Raw genomic sequence first — 17,187 nt, 5'->3', positions numbered from 1 at the left:
TGGCCAAGTGGTTAAGGCGTTCATCTAGTGATCTGAAGGTTGCTAGTTCGAGCCTTGGCTGAGGCTCTGTGTGTGTCCTTGAGCAAGGAACTTAACCACACATTGCTCTGCGACGACACTGGTGCCAAGCTGTATGGGTTCTAATGCCCTTCCCTTGGACAACATTGGTGGCGTGGAGAGGGGAAACTTGCAGCTTGGGTAAATGCCAGTCTTCCATTTAAAAAAAACCCTGCCCAGGCTTGCGCCCTGGAAACTTTCCAAGACACAAATCCATGGTCTATCGAGACTACCAGAGGTCTACATACAGTTATAATTGGACTGCAAAATAAACATACAAAACTTGCAATGGCATGATAGTGTAGCAGTTAGTGTAACGGTATTATAGCGCAAGCAACTCAGGTTCAATTCTGCCGCTATACGAAAGGGGTTTGTACACTTCCCTGTGACCCCATGCAGTTCCTCTGGGAGCTTCATTTCCTCCCACCTTCCAAAAAGATGGGAGTTAATTGGTCACGTGGATGGAAATGCCTGTTACCATGCTGCATCTCTCTGTAAATGGAAAAAATAATTTGTCAATTGAAATTTCTTTTAACTTGTTTCTGTAATGTACTGCATTGCTGCTGCAGAGTTAGTTTTCACAACGTCTAGACCATGTCTGTGTATGTCTATGACAATAAACTTGGAACGACTTTCAGTGCATCTACCAAAGAAGGTAACCTTCACCAGCTTCCACAAAAGCCTTAATGCAATTGCAATAGTTTGTATGCTTCAGTCCTCTTCCTCATGTATGGTATAAAACAATTAATTTTGTTATTTCTTTGTCTCCAGAATAAAGCCCAGTTGCTGAAAGAAACAAGCCAAGAGCTTGAGGCCAGCAGAGAGGCAGTGGCTAAGATGCAGGAATGTGCAGTGGAAAAAGAACAGGAGCTGAACATTCTGAGGGAAGAGCTACAGGACAGTGCCGAGAGGAGACTATCTGCCTTGCGCGATGAGCTGACCAATGAGTTTGAGGAGGAATGCCAAGCAATGAAACAGGAATTTGACCAGAAAATGGCAGAAATGAATCAGATTCAGGAGGAACAGAGTGCTACCATTTCTAAACTTGAGACACAGCTGAAGGAAGAAAAGAACCATTTGCTGCAGCTCCAAGATAGTCTGACAAATGAACAGTCACCAGAAATAGTGGTGATTCGACAGAAAATCCAAGCGCAATTTGACACTGAACTTGCAGTGGCCAAGTCTCTGATGGCAGAAGAGCTTGAGAAACTCCATGTTAGTGTACAGGAGCAATCATCTCAGAAACTCCTGGAGGTACAGAATAGGTCAGTGGCACTCAAGCACAGTATGGGAACAGAAGGTCTTGTATATTGAACCTCAGCATAAATGATACAGATAGTTATAAGAAAAAAGGAAAGGATTAAAAAAAAAACTTCTGCCTTAATCTAGTATATTTTGAAGCTGCAGTAAAATCTGAGAACTTCTGTTTACTTCACTAATTTTTCATGTTTACCTATGACATGGGTAGCTATTTGGCCAACCAAGCTCTGTCAGCTCTATGATCAATCCTATTCCCTCACTTATCTGTGCAGCATATGGTCATTCACACAGCTGTCATAAGACCATAATACATAGGACTAGAATTGGGCTGTTTGGCCCATCAAGTCTGCTCTGCCATTCAAACATGGCTGATTTATTGTTTTTTCCCTCTTAACCTCATTCTCCTGTGTTCTCTCTGTAAGCTTTGACACCCTTACTAATCAAGGACCTATCAACATCCACTTTAAATATGCTCAATGACTTGACCTCCACTGCTGTCTGTAGCAAAGAAGAAATGTCTCCTCATCTGTTCCAAATAGGTGTCTTTATATTCTGAGGCTATGTACTCTGGTCTTTAACTCTCCCACTACTGGAATTACTGGAATCATCTTTTCCACATACATTCTATCCAGGACTTTCAACATTCGGTAGGTTTCAATAAGATCCTCCCCTCATCCTTTTAAACTCCAGAGAATACAGGCCCAGAGTTATCAAATGCTCCTTATGCATTTATCTTTACATATGCAGGATCATTCTTGTAAACCTCCTTTGAACCTTGTTCAATCACAGCACATCTGATAATGAGCCCAAACTGCTGACATTCAAATTCAAAGTATGGAGCGCTGAGCCCTGGGGTAACTGAGAACACCACACTTGCGTTTCCAGTCATTCAGTTCATTAACTGTGATATTCTGGTGGGTGGAGTTGACATGTCCAGATTACGTATTGCTCTCCTTTGTTGGTCTTCCTTTCCATTCTCCAGCAGATGATGTGAAGTTGTTTTCTTGTGCTCAGACAGAAATTAACTCTTTACTTTTATCTGCATGTGACTAACATGATGGAAGTATTCAGCAAAGCATAAGGAAAGAATAGTGAAAGAATATTTAGTAATTCTGGAAGTCATTTGTAGTGTTGCCTGGTAGGATTTAAAGTAGTCCCCTTTGAATTCAGAGGTTTATTTCTCTATGGTATTTGTTTCCTCCACTCGTGGGTAGTGAATTGCTTGTGGTTTAAGCAGGATCCAAGATTTTAGAGCTTCATCTACAGCATTTTTATTGTAATGTCTTGTGCTTGTTATGCATCTGTAGGAATGTTATTTGTGGTTGGAATAATGGAATCACTTAATATTGAAGTAAGTTTGATTTGGATAAAAGTTTCTATATACCAATTTTGTTTTTACACACACTTTATCATAGGTTCATGGAAGAGCACAGGCAGATGATGGACAAGTTTATGTCTGAACAAGAGGCTCTTCTCCAAGAGTTGAAGGTGAGACACACAGAAGAGTTAGAAACTCAAAATCAGCATCTGACAGAAAAGTGCCATAATCAAATAGAGGACTTGAAAGCTGAAATGTGCACAAAGCATCAAGCTGAAATGGAAGCTTTGGAGAATACAAAGTTGGCTGCTTTGGAAAGCTTAAGACTGAAGCATGCGTCAGAGCTGGAAGATGTTGCAAGTAAATATAAATCTGAGATTCAGCGTTTGAAAGAAGATTTAAAAACCTGTCAAGATGAGTTGGAGAGATTTAACAGGGAAAGCGCTGACAAACAACTTGAAATTAATCAGTTGAAAACTGAACACGAGGCTGAGCTGATTAACACTCAGGAGAAGATCCGAAAGGAACTGGCTACCATTCATGTGGAAAAATTCAAAGCTATGGCTGCAGAACTGGAAGAAATTCATAAGGTTGGCTTCTTGTGTGCTTTGATCCTTAACCATAAGTTGTGCATTTAATATTCGTTTTATAGTTATTGTGATCTTCAAAATGTTAGTCTTATTAAAAGTTCCTTTTATTGAGACAATACATGCAGCGACAGAAACTATAATCCTCTTTAATGAACTGCAAAAGTAATTAACAAGAAAGCATAGCCTTCTAATTGTCTACTGTATGTAAATCTTACTCAGTATTAGTTCAATATTACTTTTATCTTACAATAATAAATATTTGTAATTTACTAAACTCTTGGCACACACTCCACGCTGCTTTTCCAAATATAAATTCTAGCATCCACATACCATAAAATTAAGGAAACATGTAAAGTTTGAAATAGTCTTGTAATCTGTATTGTGCTTTTTTTGACTCTATGAAACCAACTTGCTTCCTGCTCTTTCTCTGTGAATCCGTTAAGTTTTTCATTGTTAACTACGGTACTTATTTTCATTTCAAGTTATTTATTGAAATGGTTTCCACTATTGTGCTTCCACTAAAACTGGCCATGCAAGTAGACAGGGTGGTAAGGAAAGAATATGGCATGCATGTTTTCATTAGTCAGGGCATGAGTGTAAGTGTAAGGGATTCATGTTAGACTGCCCTTGTATGTGTGCAATTTTGGTCGCCGCCTTATAGGAAAGAGATTGGGACTTTGGAGAGGGTGCAGACAATGTTCACCAGGGTGCTGTCTCAATTGAAGAGTATGAGTGCAAGGAGAATGCACAAATTTGGGTTGTTTTCTCTGAAGTGACGAAGGGTGAGGGGAGACCTAAGAGAAGTTTATAAGATTACTCAAGGTATAGATGAGGTAGGCGGTCAGAATCTTTTCTCCAGCATAGAAGTGTTAAGTACTAAAGGACATACATTTAAGATAAATGGGGAAAATTTAAAAGGGATGATAGTTTTTTTACAAAACACAAGTTGTGGCTGTTTGAAATGGGCTACTGCAGAGAGTGGTAGTAGTGCCTTTTAAGAGCTGATTGGATAGACACATGGATTGGACATGGAATTAGGAATATGAATCGAGGACATGGAGAAGAAAATTAGCTTAATTTGGTTTGGTGTTCAGTACAGACATTGTGAAGTCAAATGGTGTGTTCCTGTACTGTATTGTTTCTGTTCTGTTCTCCAGATAGTTTTCAGAGAAAAAAGCTTTTGACTTAGAGAAAAGTAACTTAGTAGACCTGTTGCACTGTTTACCTTGTAATGAAGCAAATTGCCTTTAATTTGTATTTCCAAATTTGTCATTGAAGTGGCATAAATATAAAAAACTTGAAGTATCACTTTTAAGAGTAAGAACTTCGATCTTGTTGTCTTTGCAACCTCAGGCAGATTTGGAGGCAGCTCTGAGCAAACAGAAAGGTTCACTGGAGCAGGAGCATCAGAAGCACCTCAATGTGATTCGGGATGAGGTTCTTCGCCTTGAAGAGCAGCACAAGCAGGCTCTCGCTGAGCTTCAAGTACTTCAGCATACAGAGCTGGAGAAGCAGAAAGAGGAATATGTACGGAAGCTAGGTGAAGAGCTGGAGAAGATTCAAATGCATCATCAAAAAGAACAGGTTAGTAGCGTTCAGCTCATTCCGTGGATGCTGAAACTTCTATCATTTGCTTCTGCTGGTGATTAAAAATTTATTTTCATTAATCTGAAAGGAGAACCCCAACCTTAACAAATAGACATTCCCATTGTTCTTTCTATCCCTCTCCCTGGCTTTAACTTAAAATATTTATTTAGAGATACAGCTGGTAACAGGCCCTTCTGGTCCAATGAGCTCGCACTACCTAATTAACCTACTATTTCTGATGCCTTTGGAATGTGGGAAGAAGCTCAAGCACGCGGTCATGAGAACATACAAGCTCCTTACAGACAGCAGTGGGAATCGAACCTGCATTTCTTGTGCTGTAATAGCATTACACTGTTGATTCCAGGATTTGAGTACAGGAGCAGGGAGGTTCTACTGCAGTTGTACAAGGCCTTGGTGAGACCACACCTGGAGTATTGTGTGCAGTTTTGGTCCCTTAATCTGAGGAAAGACATTCTTACTATAGAGAGAGTACAGAGAAGGTTCACCAGATTGATTCCTGGGATGGCAGGACTTTCATATGAAGAAAGACTGGATCGTCTAGGCTTGTACTCACTGGAATTTAGAAGATTGAGGGGGGATCTTATTGAAACATATAAAATTCTAAAGGGATTGGACAGGCTAGATGCAGGAAGATTGTTTCTGATGTCGGGGAAGTCCAGAACGAGGGGTCACAGTTTAAGGATAAAGGGGAAGCCTTTTAGGACCGAGATGAGGAAAAAACTTCTTCACACAGAGAGTGGTGAATCTGTGGAATTCTCTGCCACAGGAAACAGTTGAGGCTAGTTCATTGGCTATATTTAAGAGGAAGTTAGATATGGCCCTTGTGGCTAAAGGGATCAGGGGGTATGGAGAGAAAGCAGGTACAGGGTTCTGAGTTGGATGATCAGCCATGATCATAGTGAATGGCGATGCAGGCTCGAAGGGCCGAATGGCCTACTCCTGCAGCTATTTTCTATGTTTCTATTAGAATGCTTACCCTTGGCATCACAGTAAGATTTGAATTGAGTAAGGCATCCTTGAAGGTGAAGGTAATAAGCATTACACTGGCAAGCAACTAAGTAGATGTATGAAGGGTGTGTGAGAGATAGTTGGAAGTTCAACATTCTAGTTTCAGAAAGTTGCTGCTGGGGATCTTGATGAAATTGTTTCATCAGTAAACTGTATTGATTGTAACAGAAACTTGTTAATTTGTAAAACACCTTCAGTAACAGTAGATTTTAAAAGTTTTCTTCGGAGTGTTGGAATCTAAACCTGAATCAGATTTGCGATTGGCAATGTTATGATATATATCAGGAAAGCAGGTGAAAGAGGTAGGTTTAAGGACTGCCTTAAAAACAGGCAGAGAAGTTCAGGGAGGGGATTTCAGAACTTGGAGATTTGGTATTTAAAGACTGTCACTAATGGTGATGTGATTAAATGTGAGAGCAAGAAGTAGAGTTAGAGTCCTTGAACGTGAAGAGATTAAAGATGGAGATTTATGGATCATATCGGTGGGTTTGAAAATGAGGGTGAGAAACTTTGTTCAAGTACAGTGGTTAATGAAACCAGATGTGAGTTTAGAGTTAGAGTTATAGATCACTTCAAGTTAACAGAACAATGAAGGACAGCAAGAAAATTGTTGGAATAGAAATGGGAATATCAGCAGACTGCAGAACATTTACGTATATTTACACTTCTTCAGAAATCTTCATGAAGTAATAGCTGGTCAACATGAAGGTTCAAGCCAAAAAGAAGTCTCAATTTCTGCAGAGGTCGGTGAAGAGGTTTACCAGGATGCTGCCTGGATTAGAGGGCACGTGCTGTAAATGAAAGGTTGGGGAAGCTTGATTTGTTTTCTCTGGAGTGGAGAAGGCTGAAGGGAAATCTGATCGTGGTTTATAAGATTATGATAACCTATGTAGAGGAGATGGACAGTATGTTTTTCCCAGTGTTGAAATGCCTAATATTAGAGGGTGTGCATTTAAGGGGAAAGGGGGTAAGTTCAAAGCAGATGTAAAGGGCAATTAATATACAGCGGTGGGTACCTGGAATATACTGCTTGGAGTGGTTGTAGAGACAGGTACATTGTGGATTTTTAAGAGATGTTTATATAAGCACAGGAATGTACGGGAAATGCAAGGATATGGACATTATGTAGGCAGAAGGCAGTTTAGTTAGCCATTTGATTACAAATTTAATTGGTTTGGCACAACATTGGCCTGTTTATGTCCTGTACTGTTCTATGATCAACAGTTAAATCCTGATAGTCACTATTGATCAGAAGCTTAACAACCTGCCCTATAGATAGCAATTCTACCATTGCATACAAATACTATAGGAAGCAGGATACCCTGGGTATGCTGCAGTGAATGATGCATCATTTGATTCCCCAAAGCTTTCCTTAGTTTCGGGCATGTTAGGAATGTGTTCACACATATTATTCGTCAGAGTGGTGCTCAGGACAACACTAAAGAACTGTTGAGGCATTCGGATGAAGCCATCAATTGATAGGCAATCCACCACCTTAAAAAACATAATTTGCCCAAAATTAGCTTCAGGTAGTTGCAATGTTGGTCATTGCAAGGTGCATTGCAGCAACTTTGTCTTCAACATCCCTCAAACCAAAAAAAAGTTGGACCTCCAAGAAGGAAAGGACAAGCAGTTACGTAGGAGCACGTTTCAACTCTGCAGTGGAAGAACATTCATGACCTAATTGCAGTTTAGAAGAAAGTTTGCATGTAGAATTGGACATTAATGCTAATTTTAAAGGCCATAATCATGATTCATTTATCATCATAGAATGTATAAATTATGCACCCTTGCGATTTGCTTGTTCACAGGTATAGTAATTACATTATTGAGTAATTTAGGTTCCTGGGAAAATGTGGATACCAGTTCAAATCCGAAAACAGCAGTGGAAAACAAAGTTAATCTGGTGTTAAAACCTAGATTAAATAATCTGTCATTGATGAAACCATTCTGTTAAAACTTTGCACCTTCTCAAAGAGCTTCACTTTTGTTAATAAAATGTGGTGACCCGAACTACATGGAGATATGGATTTTAACTTTCTGTTGAATTTAATAATAGTAAAGTTTTATTTTAAATTATCTCAAATCCTTACAATTGGTTTAGAAACTCAACTAGCACATTTCTGGATGATTTTGTGGGGTGCTAATATAGTTTGCAAAATCTTACTATTTTGCAATTTAATATAGAATGTAGAACAATACAGCACAGGTATAGGCCCTTCAATCCATGCTGCAGTGCTGAACTAATTAAATTAGTAATCAAATACCTAACTAAACTAATCCTTTCTGTAGATAACATGTCCATTCCTATCATTTCCTGTAGATTCATGTGTCTATCTAAAGAGTTTCTTGACTGCCTCTATCATATTTCCTTCACCAACACACCTTGCAGGGTGTATGTGTGTGTCTGTGTATGTATATGTACAGTGGTATGCAAAAGTTTGGGCACCCCTGGTCAAAATTTCTGTTACTGTGAATAGTTAAGTGAGTAGAAGATGAACTGATCTCCAAAAGTCATAAAGTTAAAGATGAGACATAGTAAAAATGAGACAATGTTTTCCAGGACCATGGTGTTACATGACACAGTACAAAAACTAGTCTGAACTACGTAAAAAAAAAGAAAGAAACCACAGAGAAAGCTACACTAGACTACAGACCTACACAGGACTGCATAAAGTGCACAAAAACAGTGCAGGCATTACAATGAAGAATAAACAGGACAATAGGGCAAGGTGTCAGTCCAGGCTTCAGGTATTGAGGAGTCTGATAGCTTGGGAGAAGAAACTGTTACGTAGTCTGGTCGTGAGAGCCCGAATGCTTCGGAGCCTTTTCCCAGATGGCAGGAGGGAGAAGAGATTGTATGAGGGGTGTATGGGGTCCTAAACAAGCCTGATGCATTTTGGAAACAAGTCCTGTGGACTGATGAAGTTAAAATAGAACTTTTTGGTTGCAATGAGCAAAGGTATGTTTGGAGAAAAAAGGGTGCAGAATTTCACAAAAAGAACACCTCTCCAACTATTAAGCACGGGTGGATCGATTATGCTTTGGGCTTGTGTTGCAGCTAGTGGCACAGGGAACATTTCACTGGTAGAGGGAAGAATGAATTCAATTAAATACCAGCAAATTCTGGAAGCAAACATCATACTGTTTGTAAAAAAAAAAAAGCTAAAGATGAAAAGAGGATGGCTTCTACAACAGGATAATGATCCTAAACACACCTCAAAATCCACATGGACTTCCTCAAGAGGCGCAAGCTGGAGGTTTTGCCATGGCCCTCACAGTCCCCCGACCTAAACATCATCGAAAATCTGTGGATAGACCTCAAACGAGCAGTGCATGAAAGACGGCCCAAGAATTTCACAGAACCAGAAGTCTTTTGCAAGGAAGAATGGGCGAAGACCCCCCAACAAGAATTGAAAGACTCTTAGCTGACTACATATATGTGTGTGTGTATTTCTATACGCAGATGCTCACACACACCTTTGAACTTGGTCCCTGTCACTTTAAATCTAGGCTCTCTGGTGTTGGGCATTCAACCCGGGGGAAAAAAAATACTGGCTGTCTACTCTATGCCTCTCAATCTTAATAACCACCTTTGTAGCTCCATGGAGACTAATCAAAATATACCCAACTTATCCTGATAGCACGTGCCTTCTGATCCAGGCAGCATCTTGGTAAACCTCTTCTGCACCCTCTCCAATTCTTCAACATAATAGGACAGCCAGAAGTGAATGCAGTACACCAGATGTGGCCTAACTAGAATCCAGTATAAACTGCAACCCTAACACTCTTAACCTTGAGATGCTCCAACATATTAGCCTGTTTATGCTGACCTCACATTTGTCAAGGTTCCTCTCACTGGCAAACACAGATATTGACGCAAGTATTCATTAAGACCCTCTCCTACCACCCCTGACTCTAGTCACATTATCCCCCTTTATCCCTATCTTTAGTCCTCTCTTCACTCCAGTTATCCTCCTGTTCTTCACATACGGATAGAATATCTTAATCCTATTTGCCATAACCTTCATGTTGCCTTCTAACTCTAAGTTCATTCTTAAGTTCCTTTTTGGCTACTTTGTAATTCTCAAGAGCTTTGTCTGATTTTTGCTTCCTTTAACTTAAGTATGATTCCTCCTCCTTGACTAAATGTCCCACCTCTCAACCATAGTTCTCTTGCCCTTCCATCCTTTCCCTATCTAATGGGATAACCTATCCAAACTCCTTGCAAGTGCTTCCTGAACAACCTTCACACTTCTGTTGTGCATTTTCCTGAGAACATTTGCTCCCAATGTATGTTCCATGACATTTTGTTTCTGCAGCTGTGATACTATCCCTAATTGGTAATGCTACTCCCCTCCCTATTTTGAAGCAACCCTAGAACGTCAGGTTGCCATACCTGTCCTCGCAGCAGCCAAGTATCAGTATTGGCCACAAAATTGTACGGATCTATGCTCTAAGTTCATCCCTGTTTTTGCTTAATACTTGGGTTAAAATGAACACATTTCAGCTCATCCAAAAGACTGTATTTATTTTATTTTTATTTATTTTTCTGAGATACAGTGCAGAGCAGGCCCTTCTGGTCCTTTGAGCCGTGCCACCCAGCAATCTGCCAAATTAATCCTAGCCTAATCATGGGACAGTTTACATTGTCAAACTAACCTACCAACCAGTACGTCTTTGGACTGTGGGAGGACACTTTAGCACCTGGAGGAGACCCACCTGGGCATGTGGGGAGAACGTATAAACTCCTTAAGAGCAGTTTGGGAATTGATCCAGGATTGCCTGTACGTACTGTAAAGTGTTTTTTCTCTCCAAAAATACTTTATTCAGAAATATTACAAAATAAAGTTATTTACATAGAAAAAGCATTTGTTAAATCTGAGTCCTTATACAATAAATAAAGTTATTTACAATAAATTATGTGTTGACTCTCTGTTCCTATTTAAATTAAAGATGTTTACAATAAAACATTCATTGACTCAAACTTTAGTCAAGGATTAAAGACTTATTTACAATAAAACAAATTATTAATGATAAATATCTAGGCATTGACTCTCATTCCTTTACTGAAGTTCCTTTACTGTCTGTACATTTCCAGCCATCCTGTTGTCTCATCTATCCACACTGCTGATGAGGGGTATTCTCCTCCCAACCCAACTGTAAAGTGTTGTGCTAACCACTACACTTCCATGCCTTTAACACTGCCCAGCATTCCTCATAATCTCTCTGCAAATTGCATCTACCTTTACACCACAGCCACATCAATGACCTAACAATCTGGTTTCTGTCCCCGTGGCAACATAGTTAAAAGCCTCCCCAAAAGCTCCAGAAAACCTGACCGCAAGGACATTGACCCAAGTTGTGGTATAGCCTGTCAATTGTGTAGAGCTGTGCCTTCTCCAGAAGAGATCCCAATGATCCATGAATATGAAACTCTGCACCAACTCTTCAGCCATGCTTTCAACTAACATTGTGATTTTACCCTCTATGGCCCTGTGGCACAGGTTGCAATCCAGTGATACTATCCTTGAGCTAAAATCCTGCATTTTAGCTTCCTTCCTAATTCCCCAAATTCACTCTTCAGGACGTCATCCCTTTTCCTAGCTATGTTTTTGGTAACAATATGTACCACACCTTCTGGCTGTTCACCTTCTCCCTTAAGAATGCTGTGAACTTTATTGGAGACATACAACCCTGGCATGTGGGAGGCCATGTACCTTCTGGGAATCTCATACACAACCACAGAATCTCCTGTCTGTTCCCATAACCAATGAATCTCCTATCAGTACAGCTTCTTCTCTCCCCTTCTGTGGCACAGAAACAGGCCCTTTGCCCTATCTAGTCCATTCCAAACCATTAATGTGCCTAGTCCCATAGCCCTCCACTCCTCCCATCCAAGTACCTATCCAAATTTCTGTTAAATTTTGAAATTGAACCTGCATTTGCCGCTTGTGTGGCTGCTCATTCCACACTCTCACCACCCTCTGAGCAAAGTAGTTCCCCCTCGTGTTCCCCTTAATCATTTCACCTTTCGCTCTTAACCCATGACCTGTAGTTGTAGTCTCACCCAACCTCTGGAAACAAACTGTTTGCATTATCTGTCTATACTTTTCATAATTCTGTTTAGCTCTATCAAATCTTTCCCACAATCTTCTGTGTTCTAGGCAATGAAGTCCTAACTTATTCAACATCCTTGTAAATTTTCTTAGCAGTCTCCCAATCTTTACATCTTTCCTGTAGGCAGATGACCAAAATTGGACACAATAATTCAAATGAGGGGTTGTGGGATGGAGGTGGAAGGTGCTCCTTCCCTCTGCTAGCCTGCAGGTTACCCTTGGGCAAGATGTAGCACCTGCTTGGCCTCCCCACCCTCATCCCCATCCAGATCAGGGTCACACGAAGCCATGGAAGCAGCTGGTGCGTATCACAAGTGCTGGTTATGTGACCACAGATGCCAGGCAGATCATCTCTGGAGAGTATTGATAATGGTTGGGGTCACCCATCTTATAACGACACTGCCCAGAAGAAGGCAATGGCAAACCACTTCTGTAGAAAGATTTGCCGTGAACAATCATGGTCATGGAAAGACCATGATCACCCATGTTATACAACATGGCACATAAACGAATGAACACCAAATTGGGCCGCACTAACATATAATTTCAACATAACATCCCAATCACTGTACTCAGTACATTGATTTACGAAGGGCAAAGTGTCAAAAACTTTCTTTACAACCGTATCTATCTCTGGTGCTGCCTTCAAGGAATGATGGACCAGTATTCCCAGATCCCTCAGTTCTACCTCATTCCTCAGAGCCTTACCGCTCACTGTGTAAAACCTACTGTGGTTGGTTCTCTCACAGTGCAGATACTATATATATAAATTCCTCACTTTTGAACTCAGTTCCTTAACTATTAAAGGCAAAAATGTCAGATGCCTCCTTCCTTTACCACCCTGTCAACCCATGTTGTCATATTAGGGGAGCTTTGAACTTGAACTGCGAGATCCCTCTGCACATTAGCACTGTTAAGGATCTTGTCATTAAGTATATTGTATCTTTACATCTCATCTCCCAAAATGTAGCATGCAGATTTGGTCGAGTCAAATTTCATCTCTGATTTTCTCTTCCCCCCCCCCCCCCCCCATGTTTTTTGGCATTCTTTTATGCTATCCACAACACCACCAATTTCCATATCGTCTACAAACTTACTAACCCACCCATCTATGTTTTCATCTTGGTTAATTATGTACTATATATCAGAAGCAACAGAGATCCTAGTACAGATCCCTGCAGAACACTGCTGGTTAAAAGCCTCCACCAGAATAAGTCACATCAACTCTATTTTCTATGGGCTAGTCAATTCTGAATCCAAATGGGCAAATTCACTATGGATCCCATGGATCTTGTTTCTCTGCAAGAGTTTCTTATGAAGGACCTAGTCAAACGTCTTACTAAAATCCATGTAGACAATATCCACAGCTCTGCCTTTGTCACTTCCTTGAAAAACTCAGGTTAGTAAAATATGACTTGCCCTGCACAAAGCCATGATTAGGGCATGGTTTTCCAAATGCTCATAAATCCTATCCCTAAGAATCCTCTAGACTAACTTCCCTAACACTAATATGAGACTCACCAGTCTATAGTTTCCTGGATTATCTCTGTTTCCCTTGAATAATGGAACATTAGCAACTGGTCTGTACTCTGGGATTTTGCCTGTGGCTAGTGAGGACACAAATTTATTGGTATCCATTAGGCCTTGGGGATTATCCATGTAGTATAATCCTATCAAGTGTTAGCGCTTTTCTTATTATGTCCTCTTTGAGTGCAGTTGTGTTGCTGTCCTTTATTTATAGCACAACTCATGCATTCCTCTATCTTTTCTAAAACACTGAAATGCTGAAAAACAAAGCATCTATTCCTGTCCCTCTGAACAATTTGATGCCTCTGTTGACCTCGTTATTTGTATTTTTGACTGGTAGGTTCGTGCATGCAGCTCAGAAATAAATCTAGTGCAACAGGAGTTGCAGTCCAACTTTGAAAAAGAGAGATCACAGCAACTACTGCAATTCCAGAAAGAGTTTGAACTCCTCAAGAGGCAGTCTGAATTCTTGCTTACTCAGCAAATTAAGCAGCTGAAGGTAATGTACTTGAGGAATTATGGATATTTTAAATTTTTTTTTGGAAAAAAAAGGTTGTGGAATGTATTTTCATGTTTTAATTGAGACTTAATTTTGTTTCAAGTTCCTTCAACTGCCTTTTTCTTCAATGTAGCACCTGTAATCAAGAATGCAGAGTTGTAGGACATACAAGTCTTTAAATGACAATGGACATCTTTCTAATTAAATAGATTATATTTGACCAGTGTCTCATAACTTTTGTAAGGTGATTTAAAAAAAAAGCAACACTGATCTTTTCCCAATTGAAAATAAATATAGTGTTTAATAATGTTAAGAAATAATGTATGTCTTATTTGGACTGTGGTTTGTAATATAGAGCAGGACCTTGGGGATCTAGTTTATAATTTTTCTGAAAATGGTGACACAGCACGATATGGTAGTGAAAAAGGCATTTGACAAGCAATTTATGAGGGTAAGTTGTAAAACCAGTTATTAGAGGGTATAGCTAAGTTAAGTAAGTGGGGAATGTTTGGCAAAGGGACTAAAATGTGGTCAAATGACTTGAAAAGCATGATTTAATTCTGTAGACTGCAAAATGCTGCTGCATGGGTAGGGGGGTGGGGTGGTTCTGACTGCCCGGTAGGTTAAACAGAGAAATAATTAGCAAGACAAATGAACTGCTGGCTTTCATAACAAGGGAGCTGGAGTACAAAAGAAAGAAGTCTTCCTTCAAATGCGTTGGGCTTTGGTGCAACCATGAAGTTTTGTGTACGATTTTGGTCTTGTTCAAGGAATACATTTAATTATAGGCACTCAATTAATTCCAGTGATGAAAGGATTTTCGTTATAAATGATTGAGAAGATCAGGCTTTTGCATGTTAGTTGTACAGTTTAGACACTGAGGATGTGTTCCAATTTTGCTCTTGTTTCAGAATAAAGGGTCATTCTTTTAAGATAGCGAAGCGCAGGAATTTTTTTTGTCTGATAGTTGAGAATCATTGTAGTTCTATATCATAAAAAATGTAGAACTTGAGCTACTGAATAGATAGAAGAACAAGAAAAGCTTTTATTTTATAAGGGAGTAAAGATGTATGGAAAATGGGTGGTTAAGTGGAGCTGAGCCCCAAGATCATCTAAGTATGATCATATCAAGTCCTAGATTTTTATGCCAAAAGTCTGAAAAACCAAGATAGAAAATTGGCAAAATTAAGGCACGTGCCACTAGATGGACAGAGGACAGTGAGAGTAGAGGCATAGTTTCAGATATACAAAAGTGGCCTAATAGTTTTCCATTTACATTGCACATACAGTAGGAATATTATTCTAAGTTAACAATTGTGCCTGGCTGAAAACAAAAGTGCAAATTGCAGTTTTTGAAATAAAGTTGTAGTTAAGTAGACCTTTTCAGAAGAGAATGGAATGTTGAACTTGTATCTTGAAAGTTACACATAGGGATGAAGTTGTAGCATTATAAACTTAAAATACAATTGCAACATTAGTGGAAAAGATCGCAAGAAGTGACATTGTGTGGAAGTTTTGCAGACAATACGAGGATAGTTAGAGGAGCAGGTAGTATTGAAGAAGTGGTGGTCTGCAGAGGACTTAAACAGATTAGGTGAATGGGCAGAAAAGTTGCAGATTGAATACAGTGTAGGGAAGTGTATGCTTTCGCACTTTGGTAGAAGGAATAAAATCATAGACTATTTCCTAAATGGGGGGGGGGCGGGTGGGATTCAAAAATTAGAGGTGCAAAGTGTCTTCGGAGTTCTCAATCATGGTTCCTGAACGGTTAACTTACAGGTTGAGTTGATGATAAAAAAAAGTAATTGCAGAGTTAGCATTCATTTTGAAAGAACTAGAATATAAAAAACAAGTATGTAATGCTGAGGCTTTATCAGGCATTGGTCAGGCTGCATTTAAGATATTGTGTGCAGTATTGGGCTCCTTATGTCTAAGAAATAATGTGCTGGATTTGGAGAGGGTCCAGAGGTTCTCGAGAATGATCCTAGAAATGAAAAGGTTAATGTATGCAGAGAGCTTGGTGGCTCTGGGCCTTCACTCACTAGAATTTAGAAAAATGAGAGGGGATCTCACTGAACCCTATTGAATATTGAAAAGCCTAGATAGTGGATGTTTTCTGTAGTAGGGCAGTCTAGGAGCATAGGGTGCAGCCTCAGAATTGAGGGACATCCATTTAGAACAGAGATGAGGAGGAATTTCTTTGGCCAGAGGGTGTTGAGTCTGTCGAGTTCATTGCCATAAGTGGCTGTGGAGACCAAGTCATTGAGTATATTTAAAACAGAGGTTAATAGATTCTTGCTTAGTAAGGGCATCAAAGTTATGGGGAGAAGGCAGGAGAATGGGGTGAGAGGGATAATAAATCAACCATGATTGAATGGTGGTGTAGACTCAATGGGTCAAATGGCCTAATTCTGCTCCTGATTATGGTCTTATTACATACCTATCAGATCTTTCTTTCTTCCCGTTCACTCAGGTAAACATTGACTGGAACGAGAGCAGGAATGAGGGATATATAATCCTGAAATGTGTTTAATTTATTTTAATTCAGCATCATATTCAGAGCAGACATTGCATATTGAAAGTCTTGTTCCTGTGTTGTACTGTACTGACTGAAGGAAGAATTGAAATTTTCTTTTAGCTTTTGAGTGACACTGCTTGATTTAGAACAGGTAAATAGTGAAAAGTCCATTTTTATGAAGTAAGGAGGCAATGCAGATCACTATTGGAGGAAGAATGTTAATATAAAGAATATTATTAGAATTGGGGATACTTTTCCAAAATGGCACTTGAACTCGTCCTTTGTTTATTACCCAGAAAGGAGGAATGGCACACATGTTACATTAGAGAAAATACTACCAGTTGGATTGCCATGCTCTGTACTTAGGAATGTTACAGATCTCAAGGTCTACTTTGTTTCTATCTTTGATTGTATCAAGCAACACACAGGATTTGATTATATCACTTTCTTTTCATTCACGTCTTTCACATACGACTAGGATTTGTTCAAGTTATCAATAGGGTAAGTTGTGGATGTGACATCCATGTTTGTTAGTGACTTTATGGTGTGGACCTGGCCCTCAAACCTTCACTGCCTGCAAATATATTTTAAATGCTGATCCTGCGTTCTTGCACTTTGACAAGTGTTCATTTCAGACTGAATTCTTCAGGCTTTTGAAATGAAAGTAATATACAAAGATGGAT

The 17,187-nt window shown here is 39.6% G+C and overlaps 1 protein-coding gene across 7 annotated transcripts in view; it reads left to right on the top strand.

Moving 5' to 3' along the window:
- pcnt (pericentrin) overlaps positions 1-17,187 on the top strand; it is a 215,085-nt gene that overhangs the window by 69,945 nt on the left and 127,953 nt on the right. For all 7 annotated transcript variants that reach the window (XM_073046383.1, XM_073046379.1, XM_073046380.1 and 4 more), the window contains exons 19-22: positions 829-1,322; positions 2,733-3,225; positions 4,579-4,809; positions 13,828-13,986. In XM_073046383.1, the coding sequence (XP_072902484.1) occupies positions 829-1,322; positions 2,733-3,225; positions 4,579-4,809; positions 13,828-13,986 (1,377 nt within the window). The remainder of the gene's footprint in view (positions 1-828; positions 1,323-2,732; positions 3,226-4,578; positions 4,810-13,827; positions 13,987-17,187) is intronic.

This window comes from Hemitrygon akajei, chromosome 5 (genome assembly GCF_048418815.1).
Source record: "Hemitrygon akajei chromosome 5, sHemAka1.3, whole genome shotgun sequence".
NCBI classification, from domain to species: domain Eukaryota; kingdom Metazoa; phylum Chordata; class Chondrichthyes; order Myliobatiformes; family Dasyatidae; genus Hemitrygon; species Hemitrygon akajei.
This window is presented reverse-complemented; position numbering and strand designations above follow the sequence as displayed.